Raw genomic sequence first — 21,519 nt, 5'->3', positions numbered from 1 at the left:
GGGTTTTGATCAAGGGGCGAAATGGAGAGAAGGTACAGGGATCTTGACTCGAAGCTTGAGCGAGCGCACGCGCATGTGGCCAAGGCTGGCCAGAAAGGTCCCAAAGTAATTACAATATAACCTGGGGCAGATTTTTAGAGAATTATGGGCAAGGCAATAAATAATTGATTACTGGTCTTTACGGGATGCGATTTCGAATTTTGTTCTTTTTTGACGGGTTTAACCTTACGAACAATCCTCACATTGTAGGCGCCGCAAATGCGTCATTGCGGGAGCTATCTTCGAGTCTTTGAGAAAGCAAGGGCTTTCCGCGGTCACTTGTGGAAGCTTGACCGTCATTAGGTTCTATCTAGTCCATCTAGCCTAGCCAGGCAATGCGTAAGTGAAGAGCCACTCGTGTTCGATGGTACACAGAAGCCTTGGGAGGCGACACTAGTATCGATCGCAGGCGACCCTAGCTAGGTGGTAGGTACCTAGGTAGGTACCTGCCCTGCCCACCTGCCTCTATGTAGGTGGTAGGTCGGTCGGTGGTAGTACCTGAAGTACCTCTTCAGGGAAGGCGTGGCTGGATTTCAAGATCCGACAGTCCATAGGGCGAGACAATGGAAGATGAAGGGACCAGAATGTGAGGTATCTTAGGTAAGCAGACGGCAGGAACCCAAGGCGTTTTCTGAGCAGTAAAACATTGGTGCAGGCTTTGTTTAGAGAACTGGGAAAGCTTCGGATCTCCTCTTATCTCAGGCCAGTGTTCCATTGTTGATTGTGCCCGTCTTGCCTGTCTCACCCAGAACCAACTTGGCGACAAGGGTTAGGGATGCAAGCGCTTCGGACGCATTTACTGTACGTAGTAATTATTAGTTGCTCAATTCCAGCCCTATTCCGATATTGACCTTGCGCATCACCGATGCACTATTTATACATGAGCTCACTAACCTACTACGTATAACTAACGTGATAGATGCAAAGAATGTAACCTCATAGTAAAGACCTTCTAATGGTATGAACCTGGCAACCAGGTATTGGCGAACAGGCCAAGGTAACTCAGCACTTTCGACCGAGGGCTGTCACAACTCTGGTGAGGGGCTAGGCCTTGGCATCGCCTGCACGGACCACCTAGAGCAACAAAGTAGCACGCGTATCTGCCTTGGAAGCTCTACCGTGGGCAGCTGTTGCTGTGGTTACCGACAGCAAGCTGATGTGTGGTAAACACCCACCGCCACTTGACCTTGGTTACCAGGCATTAGTAGCTACCTCCCTTGCTAACCCGACTTATCTAGTAGTTTAATTCAATTCTGCCTATCTCACAAGACGGACGAACCGCCGTAGCGTGTGACCAGACCTACTGCTCTCATTAATCATTCTCAACCAAAGGAGTATTGTCGTCCTGCTTGCTCCTCTCGGGCTCACAACAACAGATATGGCGTAAAAGTATCGACTTCATCAGTGTCACGAGGAAATAGACAAGATATTCTCGCGGTACTCGACAAAGTATCAACTTATTTCGCATCAGACATCAACATTCTTCACGCCTTGTCTCAATTGCATATCATCCTTTTCCTCCTGCCGTGTTTTATTTCTGTCTTCCCTGGCAACCATGGCCGCCATTGACGATCCATCATCTAATGCAGCGACCAAGCTTAATGGCACTGCCGATCGTCCCTCGAGGCCCAAGTCTTCCATCTTCAAGTCTTTCGTCCACAGACGCAACAACTCGGACGGCACTGAGTTGACATCGTCTTTCGCCGTCCAACCTACATCCAGTGCTGCATATCAGCCACGAACCGATCAGAACGACGGCGTGTTGAATCCGTACGCCGTTAGCAGCTCAGCCGACATGGGGCTGCCTGGCTTCGCTCGGCAAGGCCGGGCCCTCGGTGAGCTTCACTACAACCAGCAAGAGCAGCCTGCGCGATCACCTCCCAAAAAGACGGATGCAACCTCGAGGTCACCCCAGAAGAACTCGTTTGTCAACGTCTCCTTCAAGGCCTTGGTCAACAAGGACAGCACTGGTGATGGTCGGTCTGTGCCGAGCTCGCCAACAAAGCCCAAGAAGACGAAATCAACAACAAATTTTGCGACTCTGCTTTCTCGACCCAAATCATCCAAGAACCTCAAGGGTACGGCAGATGACGGGGCAGCAAGTGGCAAGGACAAGGAAAACAGAACTCCAGAAGGCTCCGCGAGCGGGGCTCTATTGCCTACTCCCATATACGCCCAGTTTGCTACAGCGGGTGCTGAAGACAAGCAGTCTGAACCAGTTGGATACGTGGGAGGCAACTCCAGAAGTACCCAGGTGAACGCATCCGTCACCAACCTGTCACCATCAAAGGAGGAGAAGTCCCCCCTGAAGCAGAGGCCCAAATCATTCCAACCATATTTTCACTCAAAGGCTGACCCCGCCCGAGGGACTGATGACATGATTGCAACGCCAAAGGAGACTCAGAATGGACACAAGTCCTCGACTTGGCACAAAAGAGAAAAAGCCTCGAGGCCCAAGATTACCAATGCTTTCTCCGGGTTTGGAGGAAAGTCTGTGAAGGGCTCGCTCTCACCTACACCTCCATCCCCGGAGCCAGTCATTGATCCCAAGGATATTGATACCCACTTGGAAGCCATGCTGGACCGACGGAACATACCGGAAAATCAACGGTACAAGATGCGAAGCCTCAGCGACACTATCAAGATGGAGTTCATCCGACAGGACTGGGCCGAAACACAAGCCAAAAAGAATGCCGAGCAGCAAGCAGCCAGAGACAACAGTGCTCTCCTGGATAATGCCGGTTCAACCAGTTCCGGCAGTGTCGGCTCTATGGAAAAAGAGACGATGGCCAAGAGCAAGACTAGCCGAGGCAGGACCTTCACACTTTCTAAGGGTGGCAACAAGTCACCGTCCTCCCCAACAAAGAAGAAAGGGGATGGAACCCTCGGCAGACATTTCCGCTCCAAGTCAACTGAGAGCATCGTCAGTGATAGGCCATCCTCGGGTGGCTCCTCCAATGGAGGAGGCTTCTTCTCCAAAGTGAAGCCCCAACCCTGTCCTGCCGATTTCGTTTCGTATCTTCGTAAAGTTCAGAAGCCGGAACTTGTCGAAGTTGGGAAGCTACACAAATTGAGGCTGCTGTTGCGCAATGAAACCGTCGCCTGGATCGAGGATTTTGTCCGCCAAGGTGGCATGATGGAAGTCGTCGGCCTCCTCAACCGCATAATGGCCGTCGAATGGAGGTAAGTTCTGAAATGGTGACGGTGTTGAAAGGTCCAATGACAGGTACTGACTCGATTCTCTAGGGAGGAGCACGAAGATGCACTACTCCATGAAGTTTTGCTTTGCCTCAAGGCACTTTCAACAACTGCCTTGGCTATGCAGTACTTGCACACCATCCAGGGAAACCTATTCCCAGCCCTGATCAACATGATTTTTGATCCCGAGAAGAAGGGCCCGAGCGATTTCACGACCCGGAATATCATCACATCTGTGCTATTCACCTATATTGAAAGTTCAAGCCCGCAGGAGCGTGTCAGGCGTGCGGCTACCGTGCTCTCATATCTGCGCGATCCCAAGGGCAAGGAAGAGGAGCGGCCAGTCAGCTTTGTGCTTGAGATGCGCAAGGAGCGGCCTTATCGTGTCTGGTGCAAAGAAGCTGTCAGTGTCACGAAGGAGGTGTTTTGGATATTTTTGCATACACTCAATGTCGTTTCACTGCCAGTGGACAAGTGCACCAAGGGCGGTCAGGCACTCGAGACCGTTCAGAAAGAACAAACCAGAAACCCTAACGACCCATCATCGTATCTCATACGGCACTTTCCACAGGAGCGACCGCCTGTGCCTGCGGCACCGTATGTCGGTGGTGTCGAGTGGGATGCAACAAACTACCTTGCATCACACTTGGAGCTGATGAATGCCATAATTGCATGCACGCCAACTGCTGCAGAGCGCAATGTCCTCCGTGAGGAGTTCCGTGTCTCCGGATGGGAGCGGTGTATGGGAGGCTCGCTGAGGCTCTGCAAAGAAAAGTTCTACGGTGCCGTACATGATGGTCTGCGTACCTGGGTTGCTGCAGCGCACGAGGATGGCTGGGACGTCCGTGACGTCCGATACGGCCCGCCATCTGACGCTCCAAAGAGTCCGCCAAAGAAACGAGGCGGCGGATTGACGCCTGCGGCTAAGAAAAAACTCGACGAACCAGCACCAAAGCTTCAGCTCGATTTGGTGGCTTCACCTGCAGCCGAGGCAAGGATAAATTCTGCCGTCGGAAAACCTCAGGAGTTTTGGCTCTCTTGATGATGGATGTACTAAAAGCACAAAAAACAACGCCATTTTGCATTTCCTTGCTGGAGCAGATGGCACCTAATGTCTAGAGCCAGCGGTCAGGGTTTGTCAGCCATTGTTCGTTATACACGTTGTCAGAATGTTACGAAAGTATGAAGTTGGGACGATGTCATGGGGGAAGTTGATAATCTCGTCACCAAAAACGTCTGTCTGGGGCTGTTGAGCTTTTATACCGGCGTGGGAGTTGTGAGTCCACGCTATCTTCAGATTGCATTGGGATACAGAGCCATTTGGGAGATTCTTTTATCATCTTTTTCTTTCCTCCTCTCGGAGTTCCGTGGCCAATGTTCCTTTTGCTTTCTTGTTTGCTTTTTTGAGGGTTTCTGTTTATATTTCATGGTTATTCTTCGATTCTTTTCTTTTTCTTTTTGGTGTTGGTGCGGGTGTTGAGGGCTTTGATGAATCTGAGCTACGTCACTTATGAACATTGACTAAGCTCTAATGAAAACACGATTTATGTGATGTCACTCTGTGGAAAATAGTTGGTGATGCGTGCTCATATAGTAGACTATCGAGTTCTTACTAGACTATCTAGTTCTTGAACGGGAGAGACGTGATACTCGCAGGTTCCATACTTGCCCCATGCCCTTAGCATGGCTGGTGCATACATGAGGTCTTTTCCTTCAAAATATTCGTTCATGGAGGCTAAAACGGCTAATCTACTATTCTGTTGCAGGGCAACATAGTCGTATATATCTGCAAGAGGTTAACAATCATGAACTAATTTCATTGAACTAGACATAGCTGCATCAGTAAAATCTGCATAGTCGGCACTAGTCGGCAGACAAAACACAGTGGACACCATAAAAAAAAGAAGCTATCCTGCTTCGTCCCACATGTCAAAACTCCGAAGATGGAAACATGGGCAAGCAGGCCGGCAAAGATGGACGCAGGCATCAGTGGTTCGTTGATCGCTTGTGGAGAAGTGCAGTAGTGTATTGCTAAGTTATTTACAATCAGTTTTGCTACCTACCCAGGTAGGTAAGGTACCTGCTAGGTAGGTAAATACTGTATCTCATGCCGCCCATTCTTTCCATAAGCAAGACCAAAAAGGGTCAGGCACAAAATCAATCTTTGACTCCGTTACGACCCAGTTAAGCAAGACCGTTCAGACAGCCCGATGCCAACGAGCTAGCCTCTTAGGACAGTCGGTATTTTTCTCGGTCAGGGGCCACCAGCCTGCACTGGAGTCACTGGAACTCCCTTGATTCGAGTGGATCTTTTAGCAGAGGAGGGGGTAAAAATTCTTTCAAAATTGGATTACCGGTGTTTAATAGATGACCAACAGCTGCGAGGCCATGACTCCGTCACCCTGGTTCGGGACTTGTGTGCGCAAATGCTCCATTGCTCATTCTGGTGAGATAGGAGCGAGTTCGAGACCAAAAGAGGCAAGTACCTTATGGCTGACGACGACGATTGTTGCCCCATCGGTCAATCACATTTGCCAGTAGCCAGTTAGGATACGGTACTGTACAGCACAGTACTTAATAACATACCTTGTAGTACTACGGTAACTAGGTAGGTGTGTGCGGAGGCGGACAGAAGACCCTGCTGACACTATGGACTGTCTGGTGGACAGCGCTACTGTAGCAAAGAATCTAGATATCCACCAGCAAACACCAAAAAAGAGAGTTCCTGTTTTGATTAGCAGGGGAGACCCAGAAGAGTGGCCGCGAAACGTATCCAGCAGAAGATCGATCAATGCAGTGATGGATCTGGCGGATGTGCCTTTCACCGGAGAGCCGTTGGACGAAAGTAACACTTCGTTTGCGTAGTAGGTACCTAGTAACCGTTGTGATCTACGACCGCAGTTGGTGGTGCCCATTTAGCCCCGCTGAATGCCCCGCAAGCAGCATCATATCATCCATCAGCCTTCGAGCTCGGACATGATTTACCTCATCCTCGGTCAAAAAATGTTTTCTTGGCGAGGCGGGATGCAGTTGGCAACTGTGCAACATGTTCTTGTAGCTGCAATAGTAGAATATTCTTGCTTCTGTACTTGCAATGAATGCATGGCAGGGAAAATCAAGTTGGATACGGGAGTACCACTAGGCATATAACCCTTTGCCAAGATTATAATCTGTCTGATCCTGTGGAACCTAGGCGCGGGGCTTTTTTTTTTCTTTTTCCTCTCTTTGGTCAGGCAGGCTACATGTCTTAACTAATGCAGCCAACTCTTAAGGTGTCATTACTGGAACTAATTGCCTGCCTTTTTAGTGGGCACATCCCCACCCGCAGCATGTCTGTATCAAAACATGCCCAATTGGCCACCACCAAAAGTACATTCCGTCCTTTTCCCAAAGCTACGCCTTGTCATGAAATACTACCTACCTGAGCTACATTAAACACTCCCTATATTCAAACAGTACCTACCTACCTTACCTAGGCTACCGGTAGATGAAACTGTCGGTTTCGGGGAGAAAATAAGACCGTTGACAGAACGGGGCGACCTTGATCTGCCTGTTTGGCCTGGTCATGTACCCTGGGCCCATGCCAAAATAGAGGGGACAACCGCCGATTGGGAACCAGACCCTCACATTGGATCTCAGCCCGCACCCCCGGCCGGCCGGCTGGCTTTTCTTCATCCATCACAACCACCAACCAACCCGTTATCGCCCTTCGCCATGTCAATAAAGTAGGTTGGTGCGCTCTTTGTCATGTCCAGCCTTCTCGTCCCCTTGGTTTCGTGTTTTTTTCTGCTTGCTGCGGAGAAACAACTCCACCACGTACCATACATGAACCTACGGTAGAGGTGGTCTAGACAAGCGCTACATCTCACTACGGGCCTGCCTACCTACATACCATACCTACCTACCTACCTGCCCTTCCTTTACCCACCTACCTGCCTCACCTCTCGACCTACCTCGCCTTGCGTGTTTACCCCAACCTTGGCTGAATGCCACGCGCTTGTGGCCCTGCTTATCCTCCGGTCATTGATTTTTTTTTCTTTTTTCTTTTCTCTCTTGTCGAACTTGCTCCACCACTTCCTAGTCCCCACTGTCGCCTAGGTAGCCTAGATTCTGGGCTTGTCTACTACTATGGACTACGATGGCCATTCTTTTCATATTCGTCCATGCTGGGCTGCCAACAATATCCGCCGTCACTACGATGAGACCCACACTAACGATGCCGTCAGCTGGGTGATGCTGTCCCGCGAGGGAGACATTGTCAAGTTGCCACACGAGAAAATCATCCACAAGCAAACGTCAAGGATATCACTGGAACTGTCGAGGCCAAACTCGCTAGCCGATGCGCCTGCCTTTGATGTCAAGAGTGACAGTGGAACAGTGTATATCACAACTGGGAGGGTATGATTGTTGATGTCTGATGCTTATATCTATGAATTGCTTTTTTTTCTCTCTCTCTCTCATTCTATTTGTTTTCTGGGAGATGCTCACACTACAAGAAATAAAAAAGGTTATATACCTACCAGCCACACCAACACCCGAGTTCAAATCCTTTTCAGCGCCCATACTCAACTTTGAGGACACGCACATTGGATCGGGGTGGTTCAGCGCATCTTACTGGACCGGGCTGGTCAGGCCCGTAACGGGCGGCAATGTACCACAAGGCTTGCCGCGCCTTGAAATCAAGTTGACGTTCAAGGATGGCGGTTGGAGCGACTTTAGGGAGGCGTACCAGACGATCAGAGATCGCCTCCAGCACGCGCAGGACATCCGGGCCGAGACGGGCCAGGTGATTGCCGTGGATGAGGACCTGCCGCAGTACGAAGAATCGCCTAGCAATCCACCCGCGTCAAGTACACACTCTTCAGGTCTGGCCGCTCCCTCCCAACCTTCGCGGACGTCATCAACACAGCCGCAACCCGACGAACCTCCGCCAGGTTATGAGGAAGCCCAAGCCCAGGCGCTGGGTAACAGGATGGAGGAGGCAGGGAGGGATCAGGCGGAGAGGCACTGAGATCTTCTTTTTTTTACCCTTCGCATTACGAAATGTTTCAGGACGACGAATGACTTTACGCGCCAATGAAAAGTTGGATGATGAGCGTTGCTGGAAACTCCTGTTTTTGTTGTATATTTAGATTGCCTACAATACCATGATGTCGGTTATGTTGCCACGAGGACTTCGCCTTTTGATTTATCTACATTGGTCTAGACCGAATGTCAATTATTGGGATGTGAGCTGTATCGAGCTGCCACAGGATGGTTCGGATGAAGTTATTCCGGAGTAATATTGATAGCTGGGAAACAGTAGGAGACCTCCAAGAGGGATCCAGAAAGAAGTAGACCTCCGAATAATGGCTCGCAAAATTCATACAGAGATGGCCAATTTCCTGGCGTCTTATAGCGCCATAACCGCGAAGGAAAAATCGGCTAAGAGCTGGTCCTTGCTGACAACAAACACGTCTTGTCATCACGTGACCCTCGGAATTGGCCGGCCACCCGCCTTTGAGCATACAGCCAATCAACGACGGCCAATTGACAGATTCTCGATCCATTCCCATTGACGATTTTCCAAAGCTCCAAAGTCCCGACATTCGATCTGGTTCCGCTTCTCAAAGCACGCACTGCAACCACGAATTCTCCCAAAAGAACCGACCCCAACACAACCGGAAGGTCATAATCAACACTCGATCAAAATGGGTTTCTGGGACACGATAGGTGATCTGTACGAGGCCGCCAAGCCATGGGGCGAGGCCGAGGCCGAGGCGCCTCCTGCCGAGGAGAAGGAGGCTGAGGTAAATAAACCATCTATTCATCGATTCCATCGCGCGATCCCGCCCGTATAAGCTCTGCGAGTGTCCCGGAGAAACCGATTGCGGCTTGCAAACGCAGCTCTGGTTGTTTGTGGTGACATGAGCTCGTCCCCGGGACAGCTACAGAACCTGCTATGGATCGGACCAAGCTAACCATGACTTTTGCGCGGATAGAAGGAAGAGACCACCGAGGAGCCCGCAGCCACGGAGGAGGCCAAGGAGGAGCCTGCTGCTGAGGAGGAGAAGGAGGAGGGAGAGGAAGAAGAGGAGGAGGAAGAAGAGGAAGAGGAGGAGACCGTTGACCCCAAGGACAAGTTCGAGGAGGGTTAGTACCAATACCGACCCATATCTGCAATACCTCCGGAGACTCGGCTAGATGCCGTTTCAATCCCGAACCATGGAGATTCTGTCTGCAATTTCGGTGAGACGTCACGCTATGCAATCAAGATGCTAATTACGACTCAAAACAGACTGCAAGAACTCCAAGCAGTGCGCCCCGGCTAAGCACCACTACGACGAGTGCGTCGAGAGGGTCACCAACGCGACGCCGAGCGACTCGGATGAGAAGGAGGACTGCGTTGAGGAGTGTGAGTATTCCCCAGCTTTTGGTCACTAATCTTACTGCATCTCTCATCGGAAACGGTGTGCTGGTACGCGTTGCTGACGTCCCTCTGCCAACGCCCTCAGTCTTCCACCTCGCCCACTGCGCCACTCAGTGCGCCGCCCCAAAGCTGTGGTCTGTTCTCAAATAAACAGTGCAGCTATTACGATCTTTAGGCCGCCGACGTCGATTTGCAGAAATGTATCAACATAAAAAACAACCAACCCAGAGGCATGACAAGCTTGCGGCACCTCTTATCGTGGGGAAGTACGGCCACCAATGAAACGGAGGAGGCAATCGATGTGCGAAAAGAATAAAGAAAACCTGAGGCCTTTTTCTTCACCAAGTACTATTGGTTATTCATTATACGTCGCCGGTTTGGGGACGAGGAGGGTGTTCTAGCCATGTTCCTGTGTACCATAGACCAGCTACCCTGCATCACATCAAAGACTTTTTAGACTCTTAACTGGAAGCGATGTCTGGTGAATTCTGGCATATGATAAGATTACGTCTGCTCTTGAATTGACGGCGAAAGAAGGAGCTATGTAGTTCATAAGCGCATTTGACTTCGCCACATACTTTTTACTGGAAAAAAAAAACCACTGGAGGTACGTCATGCCAGTATTCACAGGCCTTCCTGCTTGCAGCACACGGTATCTGTTAACGAGTGATCACAAATACGGCATCTTTGCATCAATAGTTCCAGAGATGCCCGCCAATCGGTAAACCTTTCTTTAAGGGACATGTCGATTCTCCCCGCACTCTTTCGCAATCTTTCGTCAGCAGCTCCGGGCCCAGTTTTGAGGCGATATCAGGGGTAAGTCTTGTGCTATCCCGAGGGCCTCGACGTTTGTTGTAGAGATTAATGGCATGTTTGGAATATAGTTTTCACCATTAGAGCTTCAAGAGGACATTTTCTCTAGATTAGCCATGGTTCAAAGGGCAAGTATCAGCTTCTCTGCGTGATATCTGCTTCTCCTCTCCTCTCAATAATCCGAGTTTTGCGAGTCTCCCTTGGACAAGCAACCTCGTTCTTTGGGCAAGAGAGACAGAAATCTGTGTATATCCTACAGATCGGTTTAATGGTTACCTCAGCAACTTGGCTTGATAAAAGTCGGCTGCCGGTATGGGTTTATCTCGCACTACCTACCTGGCCTGCTCAATGCCGAGCAACTCAATACTCGGAACCTATGGGAAAGGGTGTCGAGTCCTACAATTTGCATTTCTAGGTCCACTCACAGTCAGATCAAAAGCTGGGATACGACACCGGATAGATGCTGAAATTACGAATGCATTCTACCATAAATAATGTCGATGTCTTTTCCCCTCTTGAATTCTGCGGGATGAGGCTTGCCAGTCATTCCGGGAGCGGGACCGAACAACCTTTAAACAAATTCACACCGGGCCACTTAGTCTAGCTCGATCTTGCGGCGCACCCCGTACGTCGTATGAGATAACAACAAAAAAAGACTTTTTTTTTTTACACACTTTTGTCGCAAGACCGATGGGATGAACCTATGGCGGCTATTACTCGACCTTTTGTTGATTACCGCCATTGCAAAAGTTTTTGAATTTTCCAACCAGAGCGCAGTCTGCTGTCTGTGAGAAAAAATCCCCAAAATGCTCCACGCTCAACGCCTACCAAAGACTGGTTCGCCGCACAAGGAGCTCGGCTTTGGGCACCATCAAGGTTTTGTTACCTAATTATGGTGTAGTCTGTTGTGGTCCGCCTACGCAGAATTTTGACTGAGGTCTTTGGTTTGGCTTCAGTGTATGCCGTCATCATTGATGAATGTAGATTCAAGGTAATTACATTCATTCGGTCTCATCTCAAGTTTCATCATCTTGGAATTTGAACAATCTGAACAATCTTAACGATTTGCCACGCCATAGCTTTCCGTGGCGACCGATAGCCATGCTGATAAACAGACGGCATCGTGGGGGTGGGTACATGAGGAACATACTCGGTAGGTAGGTACGGAGTACGTAAGTGCATAGGAATCAGCAGGGTTCACAGGTTATAGCTCGCATCCTAAACCCAAAAAAGTGCGCTTGACGATGTGATTCGATAAGTTAATAATAGAGATGTTTTGACGAAAAACAAAAGCCTCGGTTGCCTTGCATAGTACTTTGTGCTAGCAGTTTTGGAACGAAAAGGACGGTAGGGAACTTGGCTGCAGACGGCGTATTCTCTATACGCTGAACGTGGGTAGGGTAGCTGCAAGCTATCGTTCAGGCTTACCCCGACTCGAGACTCGGCAACACGAGCTCAATGGGTATACAAGGCAGAGAGCTATCAAAGAGTCCTACGCGCCAACGCGATTTAATCTTTTGGCGCCTACAAGGGCTAAGGATTTTTATTGGGCACAAGTCTAGTGGCTTGGCAGACAGATGTTCAAGCAGATTAGCATGCTGATAAGTGTTTTTTTACGACGTTTCTTTCATCTGCACTTGGGCGAGCATCTTGGAAAAAAAAAGCCGAGCTTCTTTGTTGAGCTCTGTGTCAAGCCATTGAGCTAGAGAGCACCCCAGGTAATTAAGTGTACGCACCAATTGGTAGCAACCCTGGTGCGGGGATTGAGTTCTTACAAGGGGGCTATCCCAGATAAGGTAGGCAATTAATTAGGATTGGATTTATTGCAAGCATAATGAAACCCTGCGCTCACTTGACCTCAAGAAACCTGGTCCAAGCGACGGTCTGAAGGGGGTCAAGGGGGTTGCTACCCACGTGCTTTACGGCTATGCGGGTTGATAAGTATTGTCAATTGTACTCGCTGCTGCACTGCCCATGCTCATTTTAGTGTGTAGTTTACGAGGCTCTAGACTAGTCAAATATGCCATTAAACTAGCCCAAGACCTTGACGGTTTTCTGGAACTCGGTCCGTAGTAAGGCTGGAGCTTCTTGTTCCCTCCCAGAACCTGAATAATCTACAATACGTCCTTCGAAGGGAGAGAAACGGAATTTTGGTTCCATACTCCTTTTTCGAGAAACCCCCAAGACCCATTTCCCTGGTTGACTGGGTCCAATTTCCCCGATCGCAGGCGGCGAGATCAATCCCCCGGATTTTCATTTTGCGGCCCCTGGCATTGATTGTCAGTAACACGCGACTCTCTCCACGCCAACGACACAGACCTACATACGCTACCCTGAGATTTAGTGCCAGGAACAACCAGCGCGCCACAGTCAACTAAACTGCGCGCGCCACAGGGCAAAACTTGTAAGCCAAGGGGACCTGCAGAAGTACCGATTCACCAGCGGGTGGGCGGTCGCAAACATGTCGAGCATCGACAAGGAGACAAACATTGAGCCCAGCCAGCAGCACGTCAATGGTTTGAACAAGTTCAAGGACTCAGATGGCGCGGTGTTGCAAGAGTCCCAGTCGCACATCACAGAGCCCGATTCTGCCGAGCTTCGAGACCACGCAGATGGCCATGGTGGAGGGTTCACGCGGTCCCGCATCAGCATCGGCGCAGCAATCCACGATGGGCGCCCTACAACGGCGCCGGATGGATCAACCGTCTTCTACAAAGTTTACAAGCGCAGATGGTTTGGTGTCATTCAGTTGACGCTCCTGAATATCATTACCAGTTGGGATGTAAGTTGGTGGCCTGGTATCCATGCCACGGCATGATAGCATCTGGCACTTGGAACGTGGGACTGACAGCACACCGTTCGAACCTCAGTGGCTCACCTTTGCACCAGTTCCGGCAAGCTCGGCAGCTTACTTTCAGGTCGCCGAGTCCGAAATCAACTGGTACAGTACAGCAACGTTGCTGTGCATCGCCGCATCTGCGCCAGTGGTGATCTACACCCTCCGCCACGGACCGAAGCCTGCCATATTCGCAGCATCCGCACTGGTCCTCGCCGGGAACTGGATTCGCTATGGCGGGTCCCGCGCTTCCTCTGGCTCTTACGGCATCGTCATGTTTGGTCAAATCCTAATCGCCATTGCGCAGGCTCTTGTCCTGGCCTCACCGGCCCGCTACTCGGACCTCTGGTTTACCGATAGGGGCCGCGTGGCCGCGACCGCCGTCATGTCGCTTGCCAACGCCTTTGGCGCTGCTCTGGGCAGTTTGATAATTCCGTTCATGGTCGAGGCGCCAGAGGATGTGCCGAACATGCTTCTCTGGCTCTCCGTCATTGTAAGTCTCCCCCTCGTGGAGAACCACGGTTACTTACCTGAGCTGACATATGAATCGTCAACCGCCACCTAAAGGCCACGGTATGTTCGATCACCGGTTTCTTCGTCCCGGCAGCGCCCCCGACCCCCGTTGCAGCCTCGAGCGAAACGCCCAAGGAGGGACTGATCTCTTCGCTGCGCATCGTCTCGCGCTCCCCCGAAGCCTGGATGGTCATGATACCGTTCGCCGTCTACGTCGGATTGTTCGACGCCATATCGTCCCTCCTGGCCCAGATGATGGTGCCCCATGGCTACTCCGAGGACGACTCGGGGATCGGCGCCGCGGTGCTCATCGTAGTCGGCCTGGTCGCGGCCGCCGTCTCGAGCCCCATCATCGACCGCACAAAGGCCTTTGTGCTGAGCGTCAAGGTCTGCATCCCCTTCATCGCCCTGTCCTACCTCGTCTTCATCTGGATGCCCGAGACGCGACCCGAGGGGGGAATCGCCGGTCCGTACGTCGTCCTCGCCATCCTGGGCGCCACATCCTTCGCCCTGCTCCCCGTCGCCCTCGAGCTGCTCGTCGAGTTCACCCACCCCATCAGCCCAGAGGTCACTTCCACGTTCGCTTGGGCCGGTGGCCAGCTGCTTGGCGGTTGCTTCATCCTGATTGGTGATGCCCTCAAGGAGGGACCCGAGGGTAACCCGCCGGGGAACATGAAGCGCATGTTGATCTTCCAGGCAGTCGTTGCCCTGGTCGGTGCTATCCCCCCATTGTGTTTGGGGTTGTTTGGGAGAGGTGAAAAAATCAGGCTCAGGAGAGTTGCGTCGGATGTGCGGACGAGGCAAGAGGATACGACAGCGTGAGTGGGTCGTTGAAATCACACTTGTTATTATAGCTATAGCTGTCATATTTGCCTTTTGGATTTAGAGTTTTAAAAAACCACGATTTTACCACGTGGATATGATCCGTCGGTATTGTGCCTGGTATCCCTTGCAATAATTAAACAATGCGACAGGCCTTTCGTTGTCTTCGTGCAAAATTAAAATTACTATGTTCAAAGTTGCAGGAATGAAGTTGCCAAAATTACAAAGAATAGACAGGCCAAACGCCCATACATAGTACCAAGCTTACTCATCAGGAGCAAGATATATCGCACCGTTGATTTTTCAACAATACAACAAGAAAGAATCATCAGACCATCAAATTCCTGCTCTAGGCAGCCAACGCAATCTTGTCTCCGCTGGCAGCGGTCCTGACTCCCAGCCTCTCCTCCCACTCGGCCCTCAGCCTCTCCATCTCGCGCCAGCACTCGGCGCCCTGCTCCTCAAACTCTGCGAGCGCATCCTGCGTCAGCTCAACCGCGTCCTGGCGCCTGCCAAGGTCCCTGGATAGGAAGCCCGTTTCGCTCTCGGCGGGCCTTCCCCTAGGGTGCGAGGCCAGGCGGCCGTCCCAGCCCCAGCCATGTATCTCGGTCTTCTTGGCCCCCAGCGTGCCGCGCCAGCGCGAGCAGGCGCTCCCCCACTTGGAGCGGTGCGCCTCCATGTCGTCGAGCCGGGACTGCTCCTCCAGAGCGATCCACACGGGCGAGAAGGCCGAGTTGTAGGGTGAACCGACGTGCCACACCGACCCGAGCCAGCGCGTGAGGTACATGACCCAGCCCCAGATCACGCTCAGCGTGAAAGGCAGGGCAAAGATTGCCGTGTTGGTGATGCCAGGGTGCGTAAGGTACATGCGCGGCGCCACCAGCTTGTCACTGTTGTTCTTGCCGTCATTGTTATCCTCGCCGAGGAGGTATGCCGTGGCGAGCGGCTTCGGCTTGGGCAGCGTCGACGAGAAGACGAGTATGTCGTTCAGCCGCTTGACGTAGTCGTAGGCGTCGTGGTGACGCAGGCCCTGAGGGTCAGACGTGGAGTATTCGTCGGGCCCGACGGTGACGCTCCCCTGCCATATTATCCTGGCGGGGCTTAGCGCCTCCTCTGCGAGCTGCTCGGGCGACCGCCTGAGCAGCGGCAACAGCGCGTGGGCGAACATGTAGTGGCCAAACAGATTTGCGGTGAAGGTCTCGCCGAGCAGCTCTGCCGAGGTCCGGCCCTCGGCGATGGCTTGCTCCTTCGTTAGGACGCGTCCGGTCAGTGGGTCCACGAGGGTGCCCTTGGCGGCGTTCTTGAACGCGGGCCACGTAAAGGAGATGGGGATCCCCTTGGTGACCAGCTGCACAAAGAGACCCCACCAGTTGAGGCTCGTCCAGTTGCCGTAGCCTGCGTTGAGGATGATCGAATCGAGGCGCGGGACGCGCACCGACGATGGGCAGTTGCTGCCGGCCGCGGGCGATCCGCCGTCCTTGAGCAGGTTGGCGGCCGCGTAGACGCTGTGCAGGTTGCACAGGTCGACCAGGATGCCGACCAGGTGTATCCTCGCGACGGTGGATTCGGGATCGTACGAGGGACCTGCGCGGCCCCTCAGCTTCTTCGCTTCGGCCGCCTTGCGAACATGCTTTCGGAGTATGTCGATGATCTGCTGAGACTTGGCCTTGCTTCGGGTGGTGACGATGAGAATGAGGTGCGAGGTGAGGGAGCGCTTGACTAGGAACTCGTCGATCAGGCGCTCTGCGATTCCGGTGCCGACGCCGCTGTTGAAACAGGAAGGGAGAACGAGAGTCAGTAGAAGCGCTCGCTTGTTTGGAGGTGTGTGGTCGGGTAGTGGCGAGAGTGCGTGCACAGGGGCCGAGACTCCGTGCAAGCAGGCGAGCTCGAGGTATTGAAGCTAGAAAATATTCTACCTTACCTGTTTGTTCCTGTCACAAGTACAAAAAGTTGATCGCGTCTAGGAACGTCTCCCCAAGGGACGGCGTTAGGGACGGCCATTTGGGGGACGGATGGTGGGCAAATGAACAAGAGAAAAAAAAAAAGATTAAAGAAGAGCAACAAAAAAAAAAAAAAAAAAAGAAGCTAGATAGATCGGCAGGTCGAGTGCGGTGTAAAATCGAGTTCTGCAAGCCACTACTTATTGCTGGGTCCAAACTTTATATGTTTGATGGGTATTCACACAAACAGATGTTCTTGTTGGTGAGACCTTATAGGGCACATGTCAAAAAGAAGAATACAAGAGCTGTAAACAAACTCAGCTGCGATTCCCGGATTCGAGACGGAGGTTGCCGTTGGCAGTATCATCGGGTCCAGGCCAGGACCCTGAACATCGTTTCAACAAATCAAACCTGGCGGGGTCTTCTCGGCCCCGCCTAGGATGGCACACGACATGCGGCGAGCGCTGTTTGTACCTGGCAACTGCCGATATAGGGGGGCTAGCGACGCGATCCCTTAGGCTTTAGCTGCTAGTCTACACAACACTAAGGGCGTTATGGTACCTGACAAGTTACAACAACAAAACGTCGGAAGTGTTATCTGGTCAACAGTCACAACCGAAGTCATGTTCGTCTTATCTCGCAGCAAGGTTTATTGACATGAAGAACAATCACACCTCGGCCAGGCAGCCCTCGTTTTACGAAAAACCATCAGCTTTTAGAGATTGAACTATCGCAAATCTTCGTTTACTGGACGCAACTGGGTTTACTCATCTCGTTTTTTCGCTGTCTCTGGGTGCCGGTCGCCGAGTGTCGGCCATGGTCTTGTTCACGATTTCGAGTTTCACTTGATTTATTGTCTGGCCAGAAAGACGGGTTGTGTTATTTGATCTTATTTTTTTTAGGTCTCCGTTAGCAAGGACGTGACCTCTAACGATGGCATCAAAGGTCCTGATATTTGCCGGAGCGCCAGCCAGTGACAGTCTTGATTGGACACCAACGCTGCTGCTCAATCATCTCGCGGAGCCCATCGCCCGCTTCGCCGGCCAGCCGTACCAGGCACCTCTCAGGAACAACACGACCATATCTCTGCTGGAACATGCAGTATGGCGGTCCTTACCACTTGACAGGCGCAAGGCGGCGACGGCCATAGGGGATGCCATACCATCAGGCTACGACAATCCATGGCAGGCCCCGCGGTACTCGAGCCAAGATGATACCGATTTCTTCACCACAGGGGACATAACCCACCAGAACAACACCGAAACTTCATTCCGGTCCACCACATCGGACCAGAGCGACGGCAGCCAACAGCAGCTGTTCTCGCAGTTTTGCGAAAAGTCGCTGGCGGTGCATGACGACATACCTTCTTCTGAGCTGGATGCCGTTTCCAGCCAAGAGCAGTCCTCCTTCCTCACAAATTCATCCGCATCCTTCTTGTCCACATCTCACAGCGGCGAGTTTTCTCCTCGGCCGCCGCTACAGCCGGCCTTTGCCCCGGGCGCGCACGTTAGTGACCTGGCCGATGTCCCTTCGGCCGCTCACATTGAGAGCATCCACCCGCAGACCATGACGGTCAACCTCGTCGTTGGTATCATCTCCATCGAGCCGGAGCGCCAGGTCCGCACCCGTTGGGGCGGCACGCGAACCTTGGCTGAGGTCGTAGTGGGCGATGAGACCAAGTCGGGCTTCAGCACCACCTTCTGGTTTGATCCGGACTCAGCGACATCAGCAATGGCCCGTAACCCGCTCGAGGACCTCCGCCGCCAGGACGTCATCATGCTTCGAAACGTCGCCCTGCACACCTTTATGCGCAAGGTGCACGGTCAGGGGTTGAGGAGGGCCGTGACCAAGGTGCACCTGCTGCACAGGAGGCAGCTCGATGCCGACGACAATGGTGGCTGCTACTCAGCTGCCGAGCTGGCTTCTTGTGTGAGGAACCCGGCAACTCATCCGCAGCTTCAAAAGACGATCCGGGTCAGGGAGTGGGTTACGAGGTTTGTAGGCGGCGGCGGGACCAGGGTGCAAGATGGGAAGCGCAAGAGAGCAGCACAAAGACTGCGCGCGTGGGATGTGCCGCCTCCACATGATACTCAGTAGATTTAGCCATCTACAGGTTTACTAGCTCGTGTGGGCTGTCACCTGGCTTGCTGAAATGACGGTAGATGGGGCTGACATTTTTATGCATTGCTGACCAAGCCCAAATGTAACAATTTGATGTGAAAGGCTCACGAAAGTTGCAGGTATTGGGAGCTTTGTGGTCGGTGACAAATAAAATACATAACAAGGGACAAATGGCAAGCACTTTTTCATCTTTTGGCATCAACTGCCTCAGCCGCGGGCTTTTTTTTTCCTTTTCAACCGGCACCACAGCTTGGCCGTCTTCTGGCGAAGGATCCGTGGGCTTGCCCTTCAAGCTAATCCAGCGGAATCCGCACGCAAGGAATAAGCCAGCAACGGCGCAAGAAACAGCGACATAGAAGGTGTTTTTGAACCCGAACAAGTAAGCAGAACGCACATCATCATACACCTTGTCGAACCCGCCGGCGTTGTCGATTAGGGGCCCCAGCTCTGCAGATGCGGCCAAGGCCCCCAGGGCCTGGCGGATGTTGGAGGCGCCCGTCCCGAGCACAAATGACGATGGGAGGAACGGCACGCTGCTCGCGGCGGAGGAGACGAGGCCGTTCTGGAAGGCGCTCTGCGCGATGGCGCTGACGACGGCGCCGCCTAGGTTCTGAAAGAACTGCACGGCAGAGGTGCCGATGGGGACCCAGTCCTGCGGCAAAACGTTCTGGACGACGAGCAAGGCTATCTGGAACCCCGTGCCCGTGCCGATTCCCGCGAGGACCTGGAATCCGAACCAGGCCGACATCGGCGTGTCCAGGGTCCAGGTGGTGATGAGCCCCGCGCCGACGGAGAGACATGCCATGCCGCCGATGCTGACGGGGTTGTAGTACCCTATCATGGTTGTGATTGCTCCGGATGCGATGCTGGAGATGACGGAGGAGATGAGCAGCGGGAGCAGCTTGATGCCGGCGTCGACGGCCTTGTCGCCAAATATTGCTTGAAAGTAAATGGCTGGTGAGAAGAGATGTGGAAGATTAGAATGATATCTCAAGATTTCAAAGGGCCAAAAAAAAAGAAAGAGTGGGAATACTAACCGGTGTAAACGATTATAGGCGCGAAAGCCGAGGAGAAAGCCACAGCGAATGCAAACGCAATCACCATATCCCGGTTCTTGAAAAGCCTCGGCGGCAGCATTCCCTGATCTCCCATGCGGATTTCCACCCAGACAAAGGTTGCGCCCAGCACGGCGGTGGCAATAAAGAGCCCAATGACCTCAGGGCTGTTCCAGGCAAACTCGGTTCCTCCCCACTGGATGGCCAGGATGAAGCATACAATGGTCGGGAAGAGGGCGATGATGCCCCACAGGTCAACCTCCCTGATTCGGTCGATGAGCCTCTTGCGTTGAGGGTTGTTATCGCGGTTTATATTGACAAAGAAGACGACGACGACGATGGAAATGAAACCGATCGGGACGTTGATCCAGAAGCACCAGCGCCAGTTTACTGTTTGTGGTATTGTGGTCAGTTACTCGATACGAACGAACAACACCTTCCGGCTGCCTCCCCTCTCTGCTCCCATTGCAGACAAGAACATACTGTGGTCGGTAAAGACGCCGCCCAGCAAAGGTCCGGCAACGCTCGCGAGGCCAAAGACTGCGCCGGTCAAGCCAAACGCCATCGGCCGCTGGTGCAGGGGCAACGTGTAGCCCGTCATGACCACGGTGCCCGAGTAAATACCGCCGCATCCCACACCGGCGACGGCTCTGCCCAAGATGAAGATGCTGGAACTGGGAGCGATGGCGCAGACAACGGACCCGAGCTCAAAGATGAAGATGCTGGACAGGAAGGTCCATTTGATGTTGAAGATGGTATACAGCCGGCCATATAGGAGCACGAAGCCGCAGTTGGTGAGAAGGTAGGCGGCTCCATACCACTAAATTCCAAAATTGCCACACAGTGCCGTGTCAGCGCATCGAGACAACAAGGCGTGTTTAAATTTGCTCTGGCACAACTTGCTGCTTACACCAATATCCTTGACGGTTCCAAACTCGCTGGTGATGGCGCCGAGAGCCGGGGCGAGGATGGTCTGATCTAGAGCCAGCAGCAGCACCGAGAGGTTGAGAGCCGCAATGACGATGATTGCCTTGCCCTTTGAGGGATAAACGGTGTCGTCATCGCCCGCGATTGGTTTTTCAGAGGTGGACGGCCTCGAGCTGGCCCTGGACCAGCGGTTGTTGAGCGTGTATTCGTCCACCAGCTGCTTCGCCGTAAATCCAAACGCAGAGTCCACCTCGTGTGCGAAATCAGAAGTAGAGTCCAGCTCTTTGGGAAAACTGACTTCTGCAGGCTTGGAAGACATGCTGGTTCGATTCTTTGGAGTTGGAACAACGCCCAAAGGGGGTGCTCATTTGCGGTGGGATGCTTTTTTTTTTTTTCCTTCCTCTCTTTTCTTTCTGTTGATTATTCAGGTGAAAGTTCGATGAAAGGACTGCGACCCATGGTCCTCAATATCATCGAGGCAGGTTCCATTGTGAGCAGTAATATGTGGGTAGGCCATGTATAAATTAGAATAGAAGTGATGCTTGAGAACATGACATGATACCCGTCTGACTTGGTTCGGTTTCATTGCTTCGAAGAACTGAAAAGTCAGCCCCCTTTTTTTGCGACTACACTGTGAACTCTGGCCAAGTCAGGTAATGCACAAATGACCTTCATCAGTGTACCACTTGGCCCATGGTGTTTTATTTTCGGATCAATAATAGTTGAGGCCTAGAGTTGCCAGCGTAAGTTCTGCCCTTTACATATAACCCTTTGTCTTGGAATTGTGGATTGTTTCGGTCCCCTTTGGGTTTGACATTCCATGATCTGTCGTTCCACAAACAAGGC

At 52.3% G+C, this 21,519-nt stretch overlaps 8 protein-coding genes across 8 annotated transcripts; 5 read left to right on the top strand and 3 right to left on the bottom strand.

The window, feature by feature from the left end:
• The first annotated feature begins 1,276 nt into the window (after positions 1-1,276).
• MGG_01308 (GTPase binding protein Rid1) lies at positions 1,277-4,883 on the top strand. Its single transcript, XM_003714183.1, has 2 exons — positions 1,277-3,222; positions 3,286-4,883. The coding sequence occupies exons 1-2, from the start codon at positions 1,595-1,597 to the stop codon at positions 4,277-4,279; spliced, it is 2,622 nt and encodes an 873-aa protein (XP_003714231.1). The 5' UTR covers positions 1,277-1,594; the 3' UTR covers positions 4,280-4,883.
• On the bottom strand, positions 4,836-5,355 carry MGG_15666 (uncharacterized protein; the record flags this gene model as incomplete). The annotated part of the gene is made up of 3 exons (XM_003714182.1): positions 4,836-5,023; positions 5,164-5,241; positions 5,301-5,355. 3 exons carry the CDS (start codon positions 5,353-5,355, stop codon positions 4,836-4,838), a joined length of 321 nt encoding a protein of 106 aa, XP_003714230.1.
• Positions 5,356-6,493: 1,138 nt separating this feature from the next.
• MGG_01306 (uncharacterized protein) lies at positions 6,494-8,405 on the top strand. Its single transcript, XM_003714181.1, has 3 exons — positions 6,494-6,962; positions 7,464-7,635; positions 7,745-8,405. Exons 1-3 carry the CDS (start codon positions 6,952-6,954, stop codon positions 8,246-8,248), a joined length of 687 nt encoding a protein of 228 aa, XP_003714229.1. The 5' UTR covers positions 6,494-6,951; the 3' UTR covers positions 8,249-8,405.
• Positions 8,406-8,746: 341 nt separating this feature from the next.
• MGG_01305 (uncharacterized protein) lies at positions 8,747-10,157 on the top strand. The gene is made up of 4 exons (XM_003714180.1): positions 8,747-9,026; positions 9,219-9,369; positions 9,515-9,631; positions 9,732-10,157. The coding sequence occupies exons 1-4, from the start codon at positions 8,928-8,930 to the stop codon at positions 9,794-9,796; spliced, it is 432 nt and encodes a 143-aa protein (XP_003714228.1). The 5' UTR covers positions 8,747-8,927; the 3' UTR covers positions 9,797-10,157.
• Positions 10,158-12,461: 2,304 nt separating this feature from the next.
• On the top strand, positions 12,462-14,722 carry MGG_01304 (uncharacterized protein). The gene is made up of 3 exons (XM_003714179.1): positions 12,462-13,241; positions 13,330-13,788; positions 13,863-14,722. Exons 1-3 carry the CDS (start codon positions 12,921-12,923, stop codon positions 14,628-14,630), a joined length of 1,548 nt encoding a protein of 515 aa, XP_003714227.1. The 5' UTR covers positions 12,462-12,920; the 3' UTR covers positions 14,631-14,722.
• A 66-nt stretch (positions 14,723-14,788) lies between these two features.
• MGG_01303 (3-keto-steroid reductase) lies at positions 14,789-16,872 on the bottom strand. Its single transcript, XM_003714178.1, has 2 exons — positions 16,552-16,872; positions 14,789-16,396 (listed from the first exon to the last, which is right to left on the bottom strand). Exons 1-2 carry the CDS (start codon positions 16,629-16,631, stop codon positions 14,980-14,982), a joined length of 1,497 nt encoding a protein of 498 aa, XP_003714226.1. The 5' UTR covers positions 16,632-16,872; the 3' UTR covers positions 14,789-14,979.
• Positions 16,873-17,094: 222 nt separating this feature from the next.
• Positions 17,095-18,847, top strand: MGG_01302 (uncharacterized protein). The gene has a single exon (XM_003714177.1). It carries the CDS (start codon positions 17,504-17,506, stop codon positions 18,665-18,667), a length of 1,164 nt encoding a protein of 387 aa, XP_003714225.1. The 5' UTR covers positions 17,095-17,503; the 3' UTR covers positions 18,668-18,847.
• Positions 18,811-20,992, bottom strand: MGG_01301 (MFS transporter; the record flags this gene model as incomplete). The annotated part of the gene is made up of 5 exons (XM_003714176.1): positions 18,811-18,984; positions 19,086-19,645; positions 19,729-20,136; positions 20,230-20,566; positions 20,657-20,992. 5 exons carry the CDS (start codon positions 20,990-20,992, stop codon positions 18,925-18,927), a joined length of 1,701 nt encoding a protein of 566 aa, XP_003714224.1. The 3' UTR covers positions 18,811-18,924.
• Positions 20,993-21,519: the final 527 nt, after the last annotated feature.

This window comes from Pyricularia oryzae, chromosome 2, assembly GCF_000002495.2.
Source record: "Pyricularia oryzae 70-15 chromosome 2, whole genome shotgun sequence".
In the NCBI taxonomy this organism is placed as follows: Eukaryota; Fungi; Ascomycota; class Sordariomycetes; order Magnaporthales; family Pyriculariaceae; genus Pyricularia; species Pyricularia oryzae.
The sequence above is the reverse complement of the archived record's forward strand: the minus strand, read 5'-3'. Positions and strand labels throughout refer to the sequence as shown.